This window comes from Orycteropus afer, unplaced genomic scaffold (genome assembly GCF_000298275.1).
Source record: "Orycteropus afer afer isolate SDZICR_OR568_19922 unplaced genomic scaffold, OryAfe1.0 scaffold00208, whole genome shotgun sequence".
NCBI classification, from domain to species: domain Eukaryota; kingdom Metazoa; phylum Chordata; class Mammalia; order Tubulidentata; family Orycteropodidae; genus Orycteropus; species Orycteropus afer.
The window spans coordinates 910245-935246 of record NW_006921795.1 but is presented as its reverse complement, the minus strand read 5'-3'; the positions used below and the strand labels follow the sequence as shown (position 1 = coordinate 935246).

Genomic DNA, 25002 nt, shown 5'->3' with positions numbered 1-25002 from the left:
CCAAGATTATCTTCTGTGTCTGTGTTAATTGGTTTCCCTTTTCTTTGTTGAAGAGGGTCTGTGCAATCCTTCTGCCTAGTCCGCCATCTTGCCGGAACCCCCCAGCGTATACTTTTTTACCCCAATGATATATCTATTATTTTCATTTAGGAAGTTTATCAATTTCGGAAGCTTTCAGTTGCATATCAAACAACAACAACAACAACAACAAAAACTGGCCTAAGCAATCAAGAAGATGAGGTTGGCTGCATCATTCGTCCCCGGTTTTCATCCCCTCTTGGGTCTGTGCCCTTTGCTGTGTGACTTTGAGGTACTCTCACTAAATGAAACCAAACCCACTGCCATCAAGTAGTTTTCACCACATAGTGACACTATAAAGTACTCCCACTAGAGGTGAATATAATTCTGTACCTTAATGGATGTTGAGCTTGGCCAAATGACTTGCTTTAGTCAATGTTATGAGCCCAGATTTAAGAAGTATTGCTTATTTTCACTCACTCTTCTTGCACTTCTATCACTTTCATGAGGAGAACATGCTCGAGCTAGTTTGGTGGGCAAAAATGATGAGAGATAAGTGTGGCAGATGTAGAAGCTGCAATGTGGATCCAGCCTAGATCAACCTACCTCCAGCTGGCCCAAAGTTGCATGAGCAAGAGTACATGATAATACTGTTTTAACCCAATGAGCTTTGGGGAGATTTGTTACATAGAACACTTGTAATTTATTTACACTGATATTTATTGCTCATATAATTGAGGAGTCCAGAAGTAGCATGGACTGCAGGTAAGGTTTAATGGAATTCCTATTCTGTTTTCTCTGTGATGCTCTTGTAGCTTCATCCCATATATATCTTGGTAGCATGAAGACTGTAACTGTTTTAGGCTTCATATCTATACCCCATACCCTCCAGAAGAAAAAAAGGCATCTCTTCTCCAATCATGCAGAAGTCTGGGCTTCACTCTAATTAGGCCAGAACAGGTTAAATGTCTGTCCTGAGCCATTCATTGAGCAAGTGAAACTCACACCTGGACCCACTGCCATTGAGTCAATTCCGATTCATAGTGATTCTGTAGGACATGGTAGAACTTCCCCCATAGGGTTTCCAAGGTTGTAAATCTTTACTGAAGCAGACTGCCTCATCTTTCTCCTGCAGAGAAGCTGTTGGGTTTGATCTGCTGTTTGGTTAGCAGCTGATGCTTTTAACCACTGCACCACCAGAGCTCCTCATTGAGCAAAGAGGATAGGATTATGTAACTTCATTATGCCAATCAGAGTTCCCTGTTAAAGATGGAAAGAGGCTCAATCTCTTCCAAAGTGCATGCCATTTCACATTGAATAAGGGAGTAGGAGTAGAACAGATGCTGGAGAGGCACCAGCAGTGTTAATTATGGAGACGTTCTAAACGCTACAAACTTTTTTAAATTTCTGTTAATGCATTATTTGACTCAAGATGTTTTTCTCTCCTGTGTTGGTAGACTAGCAAGGACTAGAGACAGAGACTTGAATGGCAAGGAGTGTGGTCACACTCCGGCCACCTAAGGCATTGGAAATTGAAAGAGAAACAACCTGTCATGTGGAAACTCAGCTTTATGTAAGACTTCACCATGAGCCCACTTGAATCCCACTCCTGGTATCTGAGGATTTTAAGAAAATGAAAAACAAGTTTGGCCTATTATACTTTGGAGATCTCTGACCTAAAGGATGACTTTATGTTAATATAATGAGAATTTTCTTTTTTTATCTTTATTTTTATTGTAATTTGGGTGAGTTTACAGAGTAAATTCATTTTACATTCAACAGTTCATACACATTTTTTTTTCATGGCATTGACTGCAATCCCCACAATGTAACAGCTCTCTTTCCACTTTTCCCTCTCTGGTTACCTCTTCTCTGTGTCCTTTCCTATGCATTTCTGCCTTTTGAGCTTTGTCCCTGTACAAATGCTATCCTTCTGATTTCTAATCATTGACTGTTCTAAGGAGTGCACCAACCTGATAAAATTGTTCACTTCACAGGCCAGTCTTTGTTTGGCTAGAAGTTAGGCCACAGAAGTGAGTTCAACTCCAGACCCAAAAGGTGACTGGGGGCCATATAGTCTCAGGGTTTCACCAGTCTCTATCAGACCATAAGCCTGGTTTTTGTTTTTTTTTTTTTTTTTTGGCTTTTCTGTTTTGTTCCACATATTTCTCCCTTTCTATCCAGGATCTCCAATTTTTATCCCTTTCTGAGTGGTTGGCAGCGGTAGATGGGCATCATTTATGATCTCAAGTTTGTGTAGGCTGAGGTTCTCTTGGTCCCCTAATCCCTTGGACTAATTGTTTCCATGTGTCTTTTTTTTTTTTTAACTCACTGAGAAATTTAATAAAAAGATAGTAATCTTGCAAGGTGGAGACACACAGGGCCAGAGGCCACGCCATGTGTAATATGTATCTCCCTGAGCCTTACAAGCTAGGGGTTTTTATAGTAGTTTTTAAGACCATAGGGTACATGATTTCAAAAGACTTCGTGCAGGCAGGTATTCATAAAATCCTGACCCTTTTGTGAAAGTCAGGAAGTGGAACAAGGCTGTAATAAATTCCTAATGATAGACCTCAAGCTTCCTTCAGACTAGGTGCATGTGCAGTCTCTTTCTAAAATGGAATCTGTGTGTTCCAACATGAATGCCACAGCTTCTTCTGTGCAGGTATATTCTGTTGTTTGCTCTTGGTTTGAGTCTTGGTCTCGTCTTGGATTGGCCATCTTAGTTCATCAGTCAGTAAAGGAGGGCAGGGATACACAGGCTACAAAATTGGTTAGCACGAACCACGGGTAGTGGGCTAGAAGACATCTCAAGAATGGCCTGTTATCAGGAAATGCCATCTAAGTAGTAAATTTGTATTTGCCTTATTTCTTTTGGAGTATCCCTTCCTTAGTCTCATGATCTAAGGAATGTGGTTGTAGGGGCAGGATTTTTATGTGATTATGTCTGCAAGTAGTAGAATAAAGCAATGTTTAAATTGAACAAGATTAATATGGAGCTTTAGGTTATGAAGTTAGAATACATATTCATCTCCCAGAAATTCTAATCTGTCTATACTATTACATTTCCCCACCAAAGGGACTTTAGGCCAAAATTCTTTTTAGGAACATGGGCTAAGGTCTCAGGTCTTCTGTAACTACTTACTACTGAATGTGGGTGAAGGCCTACCTATACCGTATTGGCCTAAAGTCCCACTACCCTGGCTGTTAAAACAAAATATCTGGGAAATATATGTGGATGAAACTGAAAAAAAAAAAAAAAAACTCACTGCCATCGAGTCAGATCTGACTCACAGTGACCCCTCCTTGGGTTTCTGAGGTGGTATCACTACAGAAGTAGATTGCCCAACCTTCCTTCTGAGGAGTGGCTGGTGGGTTTGAACCGCCAGCCTTCTGGTTAGCAATCAAATGCCTTAGGCACTATTCCACCAGAGCTCCCCCATTTGTGGATGAGGAGCAGTTTAAAGTTTAGAATAGAATGCTTTTCAGCCTCAACTAAGGTAAGGGGTGTAGTTAAAGGCATAACAGTATATATAGAGTGGAGGTTTTGTGTAACCCCACACATTAGGTACTATCAAAAGCAGGGTAAAAAAAATGCAAATGCCCACTATTATGACAACAGTTGTAAGCAGGGGTAGAAACCAAGATTTCTAGTTAGGAAACAAAGAACAAAGCCAGTTAAAACTTTCACTTGTACCATGGATTTAGGTTGCATCCATTCAGTAACCTGCTTAATGGAGGTTATTGTTGTTGTTGTTGTTGTTATGTGCCATCGAGTTGGCCCCAACTCATAGCGACCCCTCCTTGGGTTTCCGAGGCAGTATCACCACGGAAGTAGGATTGCCCAACCTTCCTTCCGAGGAGTGGCTGGTGGGTTTGAACCGCCAGCCTTCTGGTTAGCAGTCAAGTCCTTTTAGCCACTATGCTAAATGGAGGTTATTAGGAACATTAAAATCTAATTTCTACCTTGCCAGTAGCATTTACCCAGGTACAATAAGTTTTGTTTCTTACTGCACATACTCCTCCCATGTTTGCAAGCAAATAATCCGGAGCCAAGGAGGGGTCGCTATGAGTTGGGTCCAACTCGACGGCACATAATAACAACAACAATCCAGAGCCAAGCAGTTATCTAGTACAACCTCAGCCAAAGAATTTAAGGATGCCGTTTCAGCCTTCAGAGCTTTTTTCAGTCCCTACTGCTCATAATTGGGTAAATTTTCACTGCCATCGAGTTGGATCCAACTCATAGCGACCCCTCCTTGGGTTTCTGAGGTAGTATTGTTATGGAAGTAGATTGCCCAATCTTCCTTCTGAGGAGTGGCTGGTGGGTTTGAACTGCCAGCCTTCTGGTTAGTAGTCAAATGTCTTAGGCATTACGCCACCAGAGCTCCTAATAAGTGGATAGTATCAGATAAATTAACATAGTGCCTAAGGCAAGGCTGGCATTTCAAACCCACCAGCCACTCCTCGGAAGGAAGGTTGGGCAATCTACTTCCATAGTGATACTGCCTCGGAAACCCAAGGAGGGGCCGCTATGAGTCGGGTCCAACTCGATGGCACATAACAACAACAACAACAACAATTCAACTCTTGGATGTATAGAGACAGTTATCTCATTTACTGCTCTTAACTCTTGTATGTATCGGTATGAACCATCAGGTTTTAGTACAGGGAGGACTGGGGTGTTACATGGGGACTGGCAGAATTCCATGTGTCTGATTTTCTTCACTCTTCTTTGCTCTGTGTGTTTATGTCCTTTGCCATTTTTGAAGTGGATTGTTTGTCTTTTTGACATAGAGGATATGTCATTGCCAAATATCTTTTCCCCCAATCTGTAGGTTCTCTTTTTAGTCTTTTGGAGAAGTCGTTTGATGTGCATAACAATTTTTAGCAGGTCCCAGTCATCTAATTTATCTTCTGCTGTTTGTGCATTTTTGGTTATGTTTGATAGTCTATTTATGCCATATTTATGTAACCCAATAGTTAGTTGCATCTTACATGGCCACTCACAAGCTTTTATGACCCTAGTCTCTAGTCACTGAAGTAGCCTGTAGAACAATATTTTTGTTTACTGTGTTATGCCAATTGAGCTCAGATATCCCCTGCGATCATGGTCTCAAGCCCACAGGCCCAGCAACTCACTCCTTCAAGGTGTTTGGTTGTGGCTAAGAATTTACCATAACTTTGTCCCCTGTTAACTCTATTATATATATGGAAATTTTTATGGCACATACAAATATGTATGTAGAAATATCATTTGCCCAACCTATTTATATCATCATGAGTATATTCCTGTTCACCTGCCCATACCTGATCATCTTGCCTGTCTACCTAGATTGATATTTGTTATTACTAATATAATGCAGTATTGTAAAAGTATTTACCTTTGTTCTTTGTACCTCTTGTGAAGGTACAAACCTCTCCGTGTCTTCCTTTTCCTTTGTGATACTGTGCTGGTCCCCTGGTTTTGATATATTGCCTTTCCCTTCACCCAAATCAATATGTGTCTTTCACTTGTCTAGCAATTTTCCTTCCCATCCCTGGTAATCAGCAAAGAAAGTTTCTTTCAGTGTGTGAATCTTTCCTTGACTTTTTATAATAGTGATCTCATACAATATTTGTACTTCTGTGATTGACACATAATATCCTACAGGTTCATCCATGTTATGAGGTGTTTCACTGATTCTTCATTAATCTTTAATGTTGCAATGTATTCCATTGTGTGTAGGTACCATAGTTTGATTATCTATTCATTTTTTATGAGAATTTAGGTTGTTGCCATGTCTTTACTATTGTGAATAGTGCTTCAGTGAACATGGTGTGCATGTATCTGTTTGTGTTCAGCTCTTATTTCTTTAGGATATATACCTTTTAGTGGGATTGCTGGATCAAATGGTATTTCTATTTCTAAAATTTTAACGAAGCACCATACTGTTTTCCACTGTAGTTGTGCCATTTTACAGTCCCACCAGCACTGTATGAGAGTTCCAGTCTCTCCACACCCTTGCCAGCATTGTTTTCTGTCTTGTTGAACTTTACTATTATTGCCGGGATGAGATGATATCTTACTGTTGTTTTGACTTGCATCTTTCTAATAGCTAATGATTGGGAGCATTTCCTCATGCGTTTGTTGGCCACCTGTATGTCTCCTCGGAAGGAAGGTTGGGCAATCCTACTTCCGTAGTGATACTGCCTCGGAAACCCAAGGAGGGGTCGCTATGAGCGGGGCCGACTCGATGGCAAACAACAAGAACAACAACAATGTCTTCTCTAGTGAAGTGACTGTTTATGTCCTTTGCCATTTTTTAAGTGGATTGTTTGTCTTTTTGATGTAGAGGATATGTCATTGCCAAATATCCTTTTCCCAATCTGTAGGTTCCCTTTTTATTCTTTTGGAGAAGTCTTTTGATGTGCATAAGAATTAATTTTTAGCAGGTCCCAGTCATCTAGTTTATCTTCTGCTGTTTGTGCATTTTTGGTTATGTTTGATAGCGTATTTATGCTATGTATTAGGGTGCCTAAGTTTGCCCCTATTTTGCCTTTGATGAACTTTATAGTTTTGAAGTTTACATTTAGATCTTTGATCCACCTTGAGTTTGTTTTTGTGTATGGTGTGAGACATGAATCTTGTTTCATTTTTCTGTAAATGGATATCCAGCTTTGTCAGCATCATTTGTTAAAAGAGACTATGTCTTCTTCATTTAATGGGTTTCAACCTTTGTCAAAGATAAGCTGTTCCACTGGTCTATATGTCTGTTGTTGTACCAGTACTAGTCTATTTTGACTACCACGACTGTATAATAGGTTTTGAGATCACGGAAATCTCCTACTTTGTTCTTCCTTTTCTGTAGTGCTTTGCTTATCTGAGGTCTCTTTCCTTTCTATATAAAATTAGTGATTGTTTTTTCCATGTGCTTAAAAAATGTTGGTGGAATCTGGATCAGGATTGTATTGAATACATAGATTGCTTTGGGTAGTAGTGACATTCTCACAATATTCAGTTTTCTTATCCATTAGCATGGTATGTTCTTCCATTTATGTAGGTCTCTTAAAGTTTCTTGTAGTAGTGCTTTGTAGGTTTTTTTGTAGAGGTCTTTTGTGTCCCTGGTAAGATTTATTCGTAAGTATTTTATCTTTTTGGTAGCTATTGTAAATGATATCATTTTCCTTATTTCCTTTTCAGAGAGTGTAGTGAGAGTTTAAGTGAGTGGGGTGCATAACAAAGATTTCATTTCAGTGACTTTTGGCTTTCATTGTTTCTGATGAGAAGTTAGCTGTTATTCTTGTTGTAGTCCAGACACATAGTAAGCACTCAATAAAAATATATTGAATTAATAAATTAAAAATAGAACCAGTATCTTTCTTTTTTAATTTTATTGTGCTTTGGGTGCAAATTTACTGAGCAAATTTGTTTACATTCAACAATTCATGTACATTTCATTTCACACCTCGGTTATCATCCCCAACCATAACAAACTCTTCTTCCCTCCTGTTCCTGTAACTAACCCCTCCCTGTGCCTTTCTTAACTATGCACTCCTGTTTGTCCAGCTTTCCCGCTATGTGAATCCTGCCCCTCTAGTGCCTCATGGCTGATTGCTCTAAGGGATGCATCTCCCTAGAGTAGTTGAGTATGCTGGGGTAGGTGTTCTGTCCATAGGTCTTTCTACTGTTGGGCTGAGAGCCAATCCATTGAAATGGGCATGAAGGTTAACCTGGGGCCATATATATTCTAACATCCTTTCAAAAATACCCCACCACTTCTATGTAAAACCTTTCTTTGTACATTTAATGCTCCCACTGCAGACTCTGCAGAAAAGTGATTCAAATGAACTATCAACTCAGGAAGTTTCTGCAAACATGAATGTTAAAGTAATCACTCAGTGACTTTCTGTGTGTCTAAGCATCCTAAATAACCCTGAAATATCTGATTGATTGAACTGCAACTATCGTTATCATTTTACACATTTTCTTTGTCATTCAATAAATATGCATCATTCTGCAAATTATTGAATACCTACTATGTGCCAGGAGCTCTGGTAGCACAATGTCTAAGGATCTGACTGCTAACCAGAAGGTTGGTGGTTCAAATATACCAGCCACTCAATGAAGGCAAGACTGAACAATCTACTTCCATAAAGATTTACCACCTTGGAAACCCAATGGGGGCTATGAGTCAGAATCAACTTGATGGCAGTAGGTTTGTTTTTTTTTGTTTTTGTTTTTACTATGTATGTACAGTATCTAAGGGATTAATACTTGTCTTAAATTACCCAACTATTCTAATCTAATTGCTGTTCAAGATTTCAGGGAAACTTTGAGTAGAAGGGAAGACTTGGGACTTTTCATGATTCTCAGGGTGCAGCTTGTTTTTCTTCTTGTAGGATTATTTACTTTATCATGTATTATTATGAAGGGTCTCATTCTTTATGTAACATCTGTCATGACAAAGACAAAACTCAGTGTAAACCAAGAATTTTGATGTGAACCAGCTTAGATATATTGCCATATTCATATATTAATTTCTTGAAATACCTTCCTATGCTTTTCACCATGACTCTGCATAAACATTGTTAGATTTCAGGGTAATGTCTTGGTTAAATAACTCCATATATTCAACAGTTTGGGGGTTCAGACTCATCTACATTTCTTTATGTCCCCCTTTCTCTCTGTATTTTTCTTTTTCAGTTGAGTTATGCCTTGAACCACACAAATAGAAAACTAACGTTGGAACCTAAAATAACTGTCAATGCCAAGATTGTTGTGGTTGGAGCATCCAATGTTGGAATTTCCTTCTTAGAGACACTGGTATTTTGGTGAGTTGCTTTTACTTTACATTAGAAGGAGATAGGGACCCATCTCTTCCTACACAAGAGGAGGATCCCTTAAGAGACCAGACCTGTGTTTGTTTACCACCCCCACACACCTATGTGGGTTAATGAATTAATGGACTATTCTAGATCAGAGATTGGCACACTACATACCCCAAGCTAAATCTAGCTTGTCACCTGTTTTATAAATAAAGTTTTATTTACTGCCATACTCACTTATTTATGATTTACCTATGGCCATTTTCATGCTATAATGGCAGAGATCATAAAGCCTAAAAAGCCTAAGATATGTACTATCTGTCCCTTTCTGGAAAAAGTTTGCCAACTTATTTTTTATACTAGTCAGATTATAAGAATCAGAATTATAAGAGCATTTGTTAAAGATATTTTCTCCCAGGCCCCATCCTATACAAAGATAATCAGAAAATCCAGAGGGCCTGAGAATCAGTATTTTAGCAGGTATGCCATGTGATCGGGCAGGTTTGGAATTAGTAATGACTTTATGCAAATAGACTTTTAAAATGGCATATACACCAGGACATTTTTCCAACTACCCCCTCTCCCCTACATTTTGGTTACCAGTGATCAGGGCAAACTATGCAGGGGAGACTGAGGCCTGTGCCTCCCTTTGGATGCTATTTCTCATTACCCTTAAATAACTAAATCAGATGCCTTTCTGAGCCAACTTGCTGGATAAGTGATTTCCAAGGATTCCCAACATCCCCACACTCTCGCTCCATCTGCTCTTTGAATTCTGGCACCACTTTGACAGAGAAAGCCCTGGGTTAGAGTCCAAGAACTTGAGTCCCTGGCCTGGCATCACCACTGGCCTGACCTGGAACCCTGGACACGTTGCATAACTTCTCTCAGACTCATTTTTCTCTCTCTTTTTAAATAATTATTTTTAAGTAACATTTTGTTCTGGTTACCTAGTACCACTCTCACAAGAAATATACCACAAATGGGATGGCCTTAACAAACAGGAGTTTATTATAATTTGGAGGCTTTAAGTCCAAGTTCAAAGTGCCAGGCTCTAGGGGCTGGGTGAAAGCCCCTCAACCTTGGGGTCCAGCTCTGCCTCCTGCTTCTGGCCCACTGGAGCTAGAGGCATTTCTTCACTCAGATAGCTGCTGGCTGCTGAGGCTGAGAAGCCCCAATGTTGACAAGTAAAAAGGCATAGTCCCGATGTTACCAAACCACATGGCAGGCCATTATTTTAAGTCCATTGTAAGTCCCAATGTTGGCAGAGCATGGCAGGCTACTGAGCAAGGACATGGCTACACGCAGGGTCCAAGCGTGCCATAGGCTAGAGACCATTCTCAAACCTTCTCCTTATATACAAGAAGCAGACCACATCCTAAAGGCAGCTACTCAGCTGCTCACAATAGATTCCACCATGGAGTTGATTACCAGTCTCATCATGGGGAAAACTACATCCAGCTGCCCAGCCACTCAACCAGGCCTAGCCAAGTTGACACACAAACATAACTACCACATATTTTATTGTGTTTTTGGTGAAGGTTAATATGGCAATTTAGGTTCCCATTCAACAATTTCTACACAAATTGTTTAGTGATATTGGTTACATTTTTCATAATGCGTGAATGTTCTCATTATTTCCATTCTGACTATTCTGTTTTTTATTAACCTAGTTTCCTGCCTCTTGTCATTCTCATCTTTGTTTTAAAGTAGTTATTGACCATTTGGTTTCATATAGGTGATTTTTTAAAGAAGCACAGTACTTACAGATGACATTCATTATTTTATGAGTCAATCTGTTATTTAGCTACCAGATGACCTCAGGGGTTAGTTTCAGTCAAGGTCTGAAGAATATGTCAGGGCAATAGTCTTGAGGAGTTCTCCAGTCTCAACCAGTCCAGTAGGTCTTTTTTTTTTAATAGTAATTTGAGATTCTACTCCACATTTTTTTCCTTTTCTATCTATTGTGGCCCTGATTAGAATAGTAGGTAATGATAGACAGGGACCATCTAGTTCTTCTGGTCTCAAGGCAGATGAGGCTATGGTTTGTGTAGACTATTTGTCCTGTACACTAGTTTCTTCTTTGAGTCTTTGATTTCCTTCTTTCTGTTTTGCTCCAGATGCATAGAGATTAGAGACCAATAGTTATATTTAGATGACTGTTCACAAGCTTTTAAGATCCCAGACACTCCTTATCAAACTAGGATGTAGAACTATATTATGCCAGTTGACTGAGATTTTCTATGAGATTGTGGTCCTTCAAATCTAGAAAACCAGTCCCATGGGGTGTTTGGTTACATCTAAGAAGTATCTGTAACTGTGTCTGTCCCTTATGTGTTTATTATATATATGTGAATATATGTGCATACAGTTTCATAGATGCATATACAAATGCATGACTGGCCCTGCCATTGAGTTGGTTCCGACTCATAGCGACCCCTCTTGGGTTTCTGAGACAGAATCTCTATGGAAGTAGATTGCCCAGTCTTCCTTCTGAGAAGTGGCTGGTGGGTTTGTACTGCCAGCCTTCTGGTTAGCAGTCAAATGCCTTAGACACTATGTCACCAGAACTCCCTATACATTATGCATAGACCTGTATATACCCTCTGCCATTGAGTCAACTCCAGCTCATAGCGACCCCCATTGGGTTTCTCAGGTTATAAATCTTTACAGAAGTAGCTTGCCTCATCTTCCTCTCACAAAGCAGCTGGTGGGTTTGAGCCACTGACCTTCTGGGTAGCAGCCAAATGCCTTACTCACTATACACTGGAGCTCCTTACTCTCATATATACATACAATCAATGCCCATGGAAGTAATAGTCAAGAAATTAAATGACAGATTGGGCAAATCTGCACAAAACACCTCTGTAAAGTGTTAAAAATCAAAGATGTCACTCTAAAGAGTGAGGTGTGCCTGAACCAAGACATGGTATTTTCAGTCATCTTATATTCATGCAAAAGCTGGACAATGAATAAAGAAGACTGAAGAAGAATGGATGCCTTTGAATTATGGTGTTGATGAAGAACATATCATAGACTGCCAGAAGAAGGAATAAATCTGTCTTAGAAGAAGTACAGCTATAAATGCTCCTTAGAAGTAAGGATGGCAAGACTTCATCTCATGAACTTTAGTCGGGGAGGGACCGTGCCTGGAGAAAGATATCATACTTGGTAAAGTAGAGGGTCAGTGAAAAAGAGAAAGACTCCCAATGAGAAGGATTGACTCAGTGGCTGCAACAGTGGACTCAGGCATAGCAACTGGATTGTGAGGATGGCACAGGACCAGATAATGTTTTGTTCCATTATACATAGGGTCTCTATGAATTGAAACTAATTCAATAACACATAGCACATAACATAACATATATACACACACATATACTCACATATATGCACCTATTTGCATATATATCTACATACATACATATAAACCCACACATATATTTTTTGGTTGTTTTGCTGTTCTTTCAAATTTTTATATGCCATAGCAATTACCAACAGATCTTTATTTCTTCTGTACATTGTAGTGACATTGTTTATCTTCATTCATTTTTTTTTTTTTAAGTGCATATATATTTTAAAGGGAGCTCTGGTAGCATAGTGCCTAAGGCACTTGACTGCTTATCAGAAGGCTGGTGGTTCAAACCCACCAGCCACTCCTCAGAAGGAAGATGGGGCAATCTACCGTAGTGATACTGCCTCGGAAACCCAAGGAGGGGTCGCTATGAGTCGGGTTTGACTCGATGGCACATAACAACAACAACAAGTGCCTAAGAAGGGAGATCTGGTAGCATAGTGCCTAAGGCACTTGACTGCTTATCAGAAGGCTGGTGGTTCAAACCCACCAGCCACTCCTCGGAAGGAAGGTTGGGCAATCCTACTTCCGTAGTAATACTGCCTCGGAAACCCAAGGAGGGGTCGCTATGAGTCGGGTTTGACTCGACGGCACATAACAACAACAACAAGTGCCTAAGAAGGGAGATCTGGTAGCATAGTGGCTAAGGCACTTGACTGCTAACCAGAAGGCTGAAGGTTCAAACCCACCAGCCACTCCTCAGAAGGAAAATGGGGCAATCTATTCCTGTAGTGATAATGCCTCAGAAACCCAAGGAGGGGTCGCTATGAGTCGGGTCCGACTCCACGGCACATAACAACAACAACAGTGTCTAAGGCATTTGACTGCTAACCAGAAGGTTGGTGGTGCAAACCCATGAGCTGCTCCATGGAAGTAAGATGCAGCAATCTATTTCTGTAAAGATTAACCTCTTTGGAAACCCAATGTTAGGAGTCAGAATCGATTCAATAGCAGTGAGCTTGGGTTTTGGGGTTTTTTTTAGTGCCTTTTAGGGACCGTTGTTGTCAGGTGCTATCAAGTCTATCCTAACTCATACTAATCCCACATGACAGGATATAACTACCTTGTATGGTTTTCTTGCCTGTAATCTTTATGGAAGCACATCACCATGTTTTTCTCTCACTGACTCATTGAGTGGGTTCAAATCACCAACCTTTTGGTTAGACTCTTGCATGAGAAGAATCTCATTTTTCCAATATTTTGCTCAGGATCACATAAGAAACTTTAGCCACCTTTTGGAATTATAGGAGTTAAGAAGTAAGTTGTTGTTATGTGCTGTCAAGTCAGACCTGACTCATAGCGACCCCTCCTTGGGTTTCCGAGGCAGTATCACTACGGAAGTAGATTGCCCCATTTTCCTTCTGAGGAGTGGCTGGTGGGTTTGAACCACCAGCCTTCTGGTTAACAGTCAACTGCCTTAGACATTATGCTACCAAAGCTCCTAAGAAGTAAGTAGGATATGAAAAAAACCTCACATAACTCACTGGAAGCCAACAATATTCCAGCTTAAGGAAAATGAAATGGGGCTCTTTGAGGGATGCGACAAAGAAAAGGGATGGAAGAAATAACTCCAGAAGATATTTGTGCCTGGTTAACGTATGGAAAAAGTTAACCCAAAATGATCGTGTTACTCATTTGACATAGCATTTAGATAAAGAAAAGAACTGGAATTTTCACTTTCTAACCAATTTATTCAGTTACCTGCAACATATCTTTAGTGAATGAGAAGTAAATTACAAGTCATTATTGAAGTTAGCAGCAGAGCTCAGGTTGCTTTAAATATTGTGGTCAGTTTACAACAATAGTTAGTTCACTGCAAGAATGAGATAATGAGAAGCACCTAGGAATATTCATTTTTTTGTGTGGCTGACAGGAAGGGTGGGCTACAGAGCAATTTGGACTAAAGACAGAGAAGAGGTTCTATATTTTCCCTACCCTCAACTCTTGTTCTGAAGGTTCTCTTCATCTAAGACTTCAAAGCAGCAAGTTTTATGCAATTATTTTTGAATGATAAATTTTCAGGGTGAAGTTGTGAACCCATATCAGTCAAGAAGTTATCATAAACAGGTCTCAAATTAGTTTAGCCATACACTTAGTCATTATGTTTTGTTTAAAATGATTACATTAAGATATATACATGTAATTTTCTTTTTGTGGCATCAACTTAGATTTAATAAAGGAAGGTATAAATTTTGATATAAGTAGTTAGTTGATTAAATTCCCCAATCAGACAAATGTTTTTGAAGTATTTTAAAGTACTCATAATTCTCTATCATTCTTCTACAGATTCTGTAGTCTAAAAATAGGCTGGTATCAGTTTACAGACTTCTAATCCTTAAGAGAGGAAATAGTTTTCTCATTATTTTCTCTAATTATTTTAAATTAGCCATCACCATAGTAACCCACTGCATAATTTACTTTACCGGTTTAAGTGACGTTTGAAGTAAATTTATAAATGATTTGAGTTTGAATGAAATCGAAGAAATTCAGAGTTCACCAAACGCTGACCACCAGTAAGAATTAAATCCACATTTTGAAGACAAGATTTAGAAGCAGCAGCCTCCTTGTGCTCTCTCACTGCACTGTCAAATTCAGCAGGGCAACTGAAACTCCTGGAAAGTCCTTTTGAGGCCTTGTATAGTAACTGGTTTTTTTTCTAGAAAATCTAGCAATCTTTTTATCTTGTGGCACAACAACTCCTTGTTCTTAAATTATTTATACAAAAAAAAAAATCACAAAATACATTTGGTCTCTCGTCAGAGGACACCACAAGCAACCTCTGCTTATTCAGATATTATACGTGTCTGTCCCCAAGCACTGAGGTGCTATTGGAGGTGGTAACACAATTTGCCCAAAGTTACCAACTAATACTAGAATGCGAGCTCCATATCAGGAGGGGATTTTGCAGGGGGAAAAGTGTCTAATTTTTAGTTTCTTTCCAGTGCAACCTTGTATCTAGTCCTCAAGTGCTGTTTATTTGAAGTGACCCCTGCACAAACACACTGTCTTCTCTTGGGCTCTCAGCCTTGTAAATCATCACTGAATCTGCTGCTTATCCTCGCAAGGGCAAAGTGTCTCAGGCTTCCAGTGCTTTGGACTTGTGTGACAGGCATTTCTTGGGGACACACACCAGCATCCCTTGCAGCTCTTCCTGTCCACCTGGTCCAGGCAGTTGACCCATTCTTGCAACTCTAACTGTCTATAATCTCTATCACCCTCCCTGAGCCCTCGGAATGGCTGACAGAGACGGTGGGCTACAGATCAATTTGGACTAAAGGCAGGGAAGAGGCTCTAATATTTTCCCTACCCTCAACTCTTGTGCATTTGTCTTCTGAGGAAGTTATGCCAAATTGTTCTAAGGAGAGCCAAACAGGGAGCCTCTTCTCATCCTTTGGTCAGTGTGGGCTCTGCCCTAAAAGGTCTTGACCTTGCCCCATCTCCTGCCTCACTAGGGTGTAGTACATAAGTGTCAGGGCTGAACAAAGGAAGGACAGCATGGACAGAGGTAGGGATGGGGAGTGTGAAGGGGAAAACACTAGCACATTTTATGATGTGGAGAGGTCAGTGGGTTACAGGGGGAGGGACAAATCTTAAGATATTTTACTGTGAATTATGCATGTTCTTCATGATGCCCAAGAAATTCAAGTAGTGGACCTGAATTATTTTATTTTATTTTAAAGTTTTATTGTGTTTTGGGTGCAAAGTTACAGAGAAAAATTTATTTTACATTCAACAGTTCATGTATATTTGATCTCAGGACCCTATTCCCATCCCCAACCATAAACTCTCCAACCCTCCCGTCCCTGTGACTACCCCCTCCCTGGGGGTAGCACTGCAGTCTGTCCATCTTTCCCTCTGTGTGAATGCTGCCCCTCTGGTGTCTCATGGCTGATTGCTTTAAGGGGTGCATCTCCTTAAAGTAAGTGGACGCATCGCCCTAGGGTAGGTGTTCTGCATGTAAGTCTTTCTATTGTTGGGCTGAGAGCCAATCCATGGAATTGGATCCATTTCTAGGCCTGAGGGGTAACCTAGGGCTGTAGTCTTGGGGGTTCCACCAGATTCTATCTGAGTAGTAATTCTGGTCATTTTTGTGTTTTTGAATTTTGTTCCACATTTTTCCTCCCACTCTATCCAGGATCTTCAGGTTTGATCCCTTTCTGACCAGTTGACATTGGTAGCTGGGTATCATCTAGTTCTTCTCGTCTCGGGATTTATCATATCCTTGGACTAATTGTTTCCAGATGCCTTTGATCTTCTTCATTCCTCTTGCTTCAGATGAGAGGAGACCAATAGTTCCATCTTAGATGGCCGCTTGAAAGCTTTTAAGACCCCAGTTGCTGCTCACCAAAGTAGGTTGTAGAACAAGATTTTTATGTACTATGTTGTGCCAATTGAGCTTGGTGTCCCCCGAGTCTATGGTCCCAAGTCGGCAGACCTTGTGATTGTATGGTTGCCTCTGAGAAGTTACTCCAACTCTGTCTTCTGTTGCTGCTGTAATGTGTGTGGCTGTGTTTGTAGCACAAGTGCATATGTAAGATTATCTTCAGCTAAATCTATCCTTGGTCTAGGGTACATTCCTGTTCATCGACCCCCACCTGATCTCACTTATCTGTAGCTTGGTGGTTGGTGTTAATGCAGTATTGTGCATAAACTATTACTTGCCTCTGTTGTCTATATCTTATGTGCACATTTCAATGTCCTTGCTTTCCCCAGTATCATCACGCTGGTCACAGACTCTTTCCATACTCTCCTTTCCCTCACCCAAATCAACATGTGACCTCCAACTAATCCTAAATTTTCTTTCCCCTTCCCTTCCATCCCCAGTAACCTACAAAATAAGTTTCCTTTCCTAAGTAAACCTTTCCTTGACTTTTTACAATAATGGACTCATACGATATTTGTCCTTTTGTGATTGACTTATTTCACTCAGCAGAATGTCCTCCAAATTCATCCACATTGTGAGATGATTCATGTTTTCTTCATTATTCTTTAATGTAGCATAGTATTCTATTTTCTGAATGTACATACCATAATTTGGTTATCCATTCATCTGTTGATAGGCATTTAGATTGTTTTCATCTCTTTGCCATAGGGAATTGTTCTGTGATGAACATGGGTGTGCATATGTCTGTTCATGTCCTGTCTCTGACTTCTTTAGGATATATTCCTAGTAATGGAATTGCTGGATCACATGGTATTTCTATTTTCAGTTTTTTAACAAAACACTGTACTATTTTCTAAAATGGTTGTACCATTTTGCAGTCCCACCAGCAGTGTATGAGAGAGATTTCCAATCTCTCCACAACCTCACTAGCATTTGTTGTTTTCTGTCTTGTTGAACTTTGTGGATATCCAATTTTGCCAGTACCATTTGTTAAAGAGGCTATCTCACTCCTATTTCATGGGTTTTGGTCCTTTGTCAAAGATCAGCTGTCCATAGATGGATGAGTCTATTTCTGGGTTTTCAGTTCAATGGGTTTCAAATACCATTGTTCTATCTATCTATCATTGTACCAATATTACGCTGTTTTAACTACTGTAGCTGTATAGTAGGTTTTGAGATCTGGGAGTGTGAGACCTCCTACTTTGTTTTTCTTCTTCAGCAGTGCTTTGTTTATCTGAGGTCTCTTTTCTTTCCATGTGAAATTCATAATAGTTTTTTCCATAGCCTTAAAAAATGTTGATGGTAGAATCAGGATTGCATTGAATGTGTAGATTTCTTTGGGTAATATTGTCATTTTCACAATATTCCCTTTTCCTATCCCTGAACAAGGCAAGTTCTTCCATTTATTTAGATCCCTTGCAATATCTTGTAGTTTTGTACTTTTCTTTGTATAGGTCTTTTGTGTTTCTGGTAAGATTTATTACTAAATATATTGTCGTTTGGTAGCTGTTGTAAATGGTATTGTTTTCCTTATTTCCTTTACAAAGGACACTTTGTTGATGTAGAGGAATCCAACTGATTTTTGTATGTTGACCTTGTAACCTGCCACTTTGCTGAATATTTCTGTTAGTTCCAGTAATTTTTTTGCTGAGTCTCTTGGGTTTTCTATATATAGGATCATGTCATCTGCAAATAGAGATAGCTTTACATCTTCTTTGCCAATTTGGATGCCTTTTATTTCTCTTTCTTGCCTTATTGCCCTGGTTAGGACTTCTAATAGAATGTTGAATAGAAGTGGTGATAGAGGACATCCTTACCTGTTCCTGTTTGCAAGGGGAATGCTTTGAGTTTTTCTCCATTAACAATAATGTTGGCTGTTGTTTTTGCATATATGCTTTTTATTATGTTGAGGATTTCCCCTTCTATCCCTATTTTGCTGAGAGTTTTGAACAGGAATGGGTGTTGGATTTTATCAGATCCCTTTTCTATGTCTATTGATATGATCATATGGTTCTTTTATTTTATTTATGTGGTGGATTACATTGTTTTCTGATGTTGAACTATCCTTGCATGTGAGCTATGAATCCCACTTGGTAATGATGTATTATTTTTTTGATATGCTGTTGGATTCTGTTGGCTATGATTTTGTTGGAGATTATTGCATCTATATTCATGAGAGATATTGGTCCATAGTTTTCCTTTTTCATGGTGTTTCTCCCTGGTTTTGGTATCAGTATTATGCTTGCTTCATAAAATGAATTTGGGAGTATTCCATCTTTTTCTATGTTCTGGAATAGTTTGAGTAGTATTAGTGTCAACTCTTCTTTGAATGTTTGGAAAAATTGTCCAGTGAAGCCATTTAGGTCAGGACTTCCTTTTGTGGGAAGTTTTTATATGACCTGCTCAATTTCTTTTTGCATCATAGGTTGTCGGTTCAAGTATTCTGTCTCTGACTGGGATAGTTTAAGTGGGTCTTGTGTGTCTAGAAACTTGTCCATCTCTTCTACATCTCGAATGTGTTGGAGTACAGTTCTTCATAATATTCTGTTATCTTTTTTTTTTTTTAATTTCAGTTTCTTTTGTTGTGATGTCCCCTTTTTTGTTTATTATTCGTGATATTTGCATCTTCTCTTTCTTTTTCTTTATTCAATTTGCCAGTGGTTTGTTCATTTTGTTAATCTTTTCAAAGAACCAGCTTCTTGTTTTGTTGATATTCTCTATTTTTTGTTTTCTATTTCATTTATTTCTGCTCTGATCTTTATTATTTCCTTACTTCTAGATACTGTAAGATTCTTTTGTTGTTCTTTTTCTATTTGTTGGAGTTGTTGAGTTAGTTTGAAGATTTTGTTTCTTTCCTCTTTTTTTGATGTGTGCATTTATTGCTTTAAATTGAGCTCTTAGTATTGCTTTCACTGTGTCCCAAAAGTTTTGTTAAGTTGTATCTTCTTTCTGTTTTGTTGCTAGGAATTATTTTTTTTTTTATTTCACACTTTATTTTTTCTGAACCCAGTAGTTTTTAAGCAGTATATTACTCAGTTTGCACATATTTGATATTTTTCCTTGATCTTCCTATTTTTGATTTCTAATGCTATAGCATTGTGATCCAAGAAGATGCTTTTTATTATTTCAATGTTTTTTAATTTATTGTGGCTTGTTTTGTGTTCTAACATATGGTCTATTCTGGAGAATGATCATGTACACTGGAGAAAAATGTGTATTGTGCTTTTGTTGGGTGGAGTGCTCTGTATATATGTATGAGGTCAAGTTGGTTGATTGTGTTGTTGAGTTCTTCTGTATCTTTGTTGAGTTTTTTTGTAGTTGTTCTGTCCCTTCTTGCAAGTGGTGTTTTAAAGTCTCATACTACTGTTGTAGTCTATTTTTCCTTTCAATTCAGTCAATATTTACTTTACATGTTTTGGAGCACTTTCATTGGGTGCATAAATATTAATTATGGTGATGTGTTCTTGGTTAGTTGGTCCTTTTCACATCATATAATGTCCTTCTTTGTCCCTTATGCTGTTTTTCACCTTGAAATCTCTTTTATCTGCAGTTAATATTGCCACTCCTGCTCTTTTTTGGTTGTCATTAGCTTGGTTTATTTTTTCTACCCCTTAATTTTTAATTTGTTTTTATCTTTGTGTCTAAAGTAGGTCTCTTATAGACAGCATATTGATGGGTCTTCTTTATTTATCCAATCTGCCACTCTCTTTCTCTTGACTGGTGCATTTAGTCCACTCACATTGAGTATAATTAGTGATAGGTATGAATTTATTGCTGTCATTCTATTGTGTTTATTTTATTGTTGTTGTGTTGTTGGTGATTTCCTTGTTCCAAATATTTTTCTGTGGTGCGTTCATTTTGTTATCAATTGTTTCTTCTCTTTTTTTTTCATTATTGTTGATTTTGTGCTTACTAATTCAGTTACTCCTCAGAAGGAAGGTTGGGCTATCTACTTCTGTAGTGATACCACCTGGAAAACCCAAGGAGGGGTTGCTGTGAGTCAGGTCTGACTCGACGCCACATACAACAACAACAAGAAGCCCATGTGTTTTTCTTTTATCTGAGTTTGCTTAGAGGGATTGTTACTTTTCTTTGTGGTTACCCTGAAGTTAATTCTTATCTCCTTAAGTATGGAACAGTCAATTCTATAAAGACATTGTCATGTCTTCCTCTCCATTTGGAAGTTTTGTAATTAAAACTTTATTCCCTCTATTTGCTTTGTGGCTAGTGTCATCTGCAGATTGACCCCTTATTTCCCTGTGCACATTATTTTATGAGCGTATTTTGAGCATCTATTTCTGGTTTGGTTTCTAAATGGTGATGTCAAGTGTCCTGATTTTAATTTGTTGTTCTCTGTTGTGGGTTCTCTATTGGAAGGACTTCCTTTAGCATTTCTTTTTTTTTTTAAATATGGAACGCTTCACGAATTTGCGTGTCATCCTTGCACAGGGGCCGTGCTAATCTTCTCTGTATTGTTCCAATTTTAGTATATGTGCTGCCGAAGCGAGCACCCTTTAGCATTTCTTATAGGGTAGGTCAGGTTTTCACAAATTCCCTTAATTTCTGTTTGTCTGAAAATGTCTTGATTTCACTCTCATATTTGAGGGACAGTTTGGCTGGATATAGAATTCTTGGTTGGAAGTTCTTTTCCTTCGATGTTTTATATATGCCATCCCTTTGCTTTCTTGCCTGTATGGTTTCTGCTGAGAAATAAGAACTTAGTTTTATTGGTTGTCCATTGTAGGTGACATTTCATTTTTCTTGATCTGCTCCCAAGATTCTTTCTTTGTCTTTGGTTTTGGAGAGTTTGGTTATGATATGATTATGATAAGACTTTCTCTTGGGATCTATCCTATATGGGGTTCATTAAGCTTCTTGGACAGATGTCTTTTCTTCTTTCATGATATTGGGAAAAATTTCTGTTAACAAGTCTTTGACAATTTTCTCAGTGTTTTTTTTTTTTTTTTGCCTCCCCTTGTTCTGGTATTTCAATCAGGTGTATGTTTTTTCTTTTCATGTCATCCCATATAACTCTTAGGTTCTCTTCATTACTCTTAAATCCTCATGGATTTTTCTTCATACAAGCTTGCATAAAGGGATTTGTATTCTAGTTGGGAAATGGGTTCTTCAGTCGGTTCTAGTTTACTCTTTTGTCCTTTCACTGTGCTGTCTATCTCTGTGATTTTAGTGTTCCTCTTCTGGATTTCTAATTGTTGTTTTTGTATGAGTTTCAATTGTGTATTTATTTTGTTATTTTGTTCTTGAATGGTTTTCCTGAATTCTTCCGGGGTACTGTCTGTCTTCTTGTTGATTCTGTTTGTGGTTTTCTTGATCTCTTAGAGAGTCCTATATATATATATATATATATATATATACACCTTCTGAATTCCTTCTCACATAGTTCTCTTGTTCTTCTTCCATGATAGATAATTCTTTAGCCTGGACTTTTATTTCTATTGTCTTGTCCTTTTTTGTTTGTTTGTTTGTTTGAATTGAGCTTGTCTGTTGTTTCCTAGACATTTTGAAGTTGTTGTCTTTAATTATTAGTTATGTATTGATTTGTTTTAACCTGATTTTATGTTTTACTATATCTAAAAGTGTGGAGCAGGTGTACTTTTTTGGTTATTAACTCGTCTGTACTGAGTATCTCTCCAGCTCTCTCCATGTTGGTGGAATAACTGGTGGGAATGTGGGTGCAGGTCTCTGTTCATCATGAAGAGGATTTGGAGTTGGGATGAGCAGGTGTTGTCCACTATCTGTTGTTGATCATGTTATGCAGGAGTTATTGGTGTTACCTATTGGGTGAGGTGTTCAGTATAATAATTCCTGTTGCCTGGTGGTAGTATAACGTGTTCCTTCTATTGGATGAGGTAGGGGAGAAGAGGAAAAAAGAAAAAGGAAAAAAAAGTGCCAGTAGCAAGCCCACTTTTTCCATGTTTAGGCAGGACACCTCAGTCAGTGCTGCTGGCACAGGCAGTGTAATTTGTGTCTTCCTGAGATGTCTACTAATTATGACATCTTACTGTCAATCAAAGACCCATGGTTCAAAATCGACAGAGACCCTAGTGGGTAGAGGGCCACAGCTTTCCACCTGGATTGAGAAGTCACTAGTACCTAGTTCCCTGGTCCACTCTGTGCTAAAAGGGGGTCATGGAAGAGTTGAACCCCAGCCCGCTGCTGTGAACTTGCTCTTGGGCTCTGCCTACTCGGTGGGAATTTCTCCCACCTCCCTTTTACCCAACTCCTTTCTGGACTCCATGGCAGCCAAAGCCAAGTGGGGTCTTGATCTGTTTCCCAGTAAGATTATCTTACTCACTCAGCTCCCAAGGTCACTGCCAAAAACTAGTGTTGGTATTCTGAGTCCCCAAAGCCTCTGTGAGTTCTATGATTTTTTTTTCCTCCTTCCCTGCTAAAGGGACAAGGAGGCCACATCTCCCAACATCCTCCAACCCCACAAGAGGAAGACAGAATCACCATCAGTAGCCCAAGGCCTATTCCTGCGAGGCCAGACATGCTGCCTCCCTCCAGCCCTTTCACCAACTATTTCTCCCAAAGCACGCACCACCTTTCTCCTGGGTTCAATAATTCTCTGCAGTGGCCACACAGAACTCACAGATTATGGGATTTATTAAGGAAGCACTAGGCTACAATTAAATTTCAGGAAAAATACTCAGTCTCTCTCAGCAATGCCTTGTGTCTCTTTCCCAGCAGTATGTGTCTCTCAGGAGCATGTCCTTCCTCAGCCAGCAGTCAGGGAGACTTCTGCCTCTAGGAGGCCACCTATTGAGCCCAGCAGAGTGGCCAAACCAACCAATCATAACATCAGAATTCTAAGCACCTGAGAGAGAGCGGGAACCTCCCAGAACATTGTTTTGCACCACTCCCAACAGAAATACCCCAGGTGGACAACTTTAGCAATCAGGAGCTCCTCAGCTGATCATGGCAAATTCCACCATGGAGTTTACAAAGACTTCGAAAAGCCACACTAAATAATTTACTATACCACATTCCCTCAGCTGACCCCTTATGTATTTCGAATAAGTCCTCTCCTTCTCCGTCTCCCCATCTCTGCCAGGTAGGTGGGTTCATTCATTTTTCCCAGTTGTTTAATCTGCTCTTGTTCTCTGCCTTTACTAAATCTGATAGTTTATCTTTTCCTTAGTTGCTCATAACTCCAGTATCATTATTTCTATCTGCTTTACCTAGTTACTCAGGGATTAAGTTGGTAGAGGGAACAAACGTGTGGGTTATAGGTACAACACCATTTTCCCACCTCCCTGCACTTGAATTATTTTTAAATTACAGTTTACTGTGATTGATGGGTTGTGTTCCCTCACCTGCCCTGGCTCTTTGGGATAGAGTTCTTTATTTGAGCAGTGTAAGTGATATGCATATATCATTTGTGTGTGTGTGTGTGTGTGTGTGTGTTAGTTATCTTGCTCAGTACTTCTTTTAGTGAAACTTCTTTAAAAGGCAACCACTGAAAAAAGCAGAAAAAACTCAGCCTCAACTGTTAAATTCACCTCTGCTACCAGCCAGTGATGTGGCCTTGAATGTCCAGTGGGTTGTCCCCTCATCTGTGCTGAGAGGATCATATCAGGTCATCCCAGGTTCCACCCAGCCCAAAGGGGCCATCCTCCTAGGGATTCTCTAACCACATAACAGGTCCAAAGTAAACTCCCTGTTCTTGGAACAACAGCCCAGTACTGAAGTGGCTTTTGTCTTCCATCAAGGAAACTCTATTTCCCATTGTTGTTGTTGTTATGTGCCGTCGAGTCGGCCCCGACTCATAGCGACCCCTCCTTGGGTTTCCAAGGCAGTATCACTATGGAAGTAGGATTGCCCAACCTTCCTTCTGAGGAGTGGCTGGTGGGTTTGAACCGCCAGCCTTCTGGTTAGCAGTCAAGTGCTTTAGCTACTATGCTACCAGAGCTCCTTTAGAGGAGAGCTTTTCAATAATGTCTAAAAGCACTTTTCAGAAAACAGGAGCTCTCTTACCACAAAACTTGTTATTAATTGCCATTACATTGATTCTGACTCATGGTGATCCCATGTGTGCAGAGTAGAATTGCTACGTAGGGTTTTCAAAGCTATGGCCTTTCAGAAGGCACCTCAGGGTGGGTTCAAACCACCAGTCTTTCAGTTAGTAGTTGAGTGCTTAACCCTTTATGCCACCTAAGGACTCCCTACAAAGTTTAGAAAGTCATATTTTACCAGTCATTTTGTGTACCATGTCTAGTCCTACCAAACTCTCCAAAAGAAATGCTTTGAATATTTCAGACTCTCCACAAAGAGACTCCAAAGTCATTTTTAAAAAGAAATATGGAAATTCTGTACCGGAATGAGGGCAGGAACTAGGTCTTTGAACTTCGTTTATATTTTACCTTGTTGCTCAAGGTATGGTCCACGAACCAGCAGCATCACCCTCCCTGGAAGC

General features: G+C 39.4%; 1 protein-coding gene and 1 non-coding gene across 2 annotated transcripts in view; one reads left to right on the top strand and one right to left on the bottom strand.

Moving 5' to 3' along the window:
• CFAP61 (cilia and flagella associated protein 61) overlaps nucleotides 1–25002 on the top strand; it is a 722434-nt gene that overhangs the window by 415092 nt on the left and 282340 nt on the right. The window contains exon 17 of the mRNA XM_007948197.1: nucleotides 8705–8832. Within this exon, the coding sequence (XP_007946388.1) occupies nucleotides 8705–8832 (128 nt within the window). The remainder of the gene's footprint in view (nucleotides 1–8704; nucleotides 8833–25002) is intronic.
• On the bottom strand, nucleotides 20970–21076 carry LOC122150703. Its single transcript, XR_006163806.1, has one exon. It is a non-coding gene; the product is annotated as a U6 spliceosomal RNA (small nuclear RNA).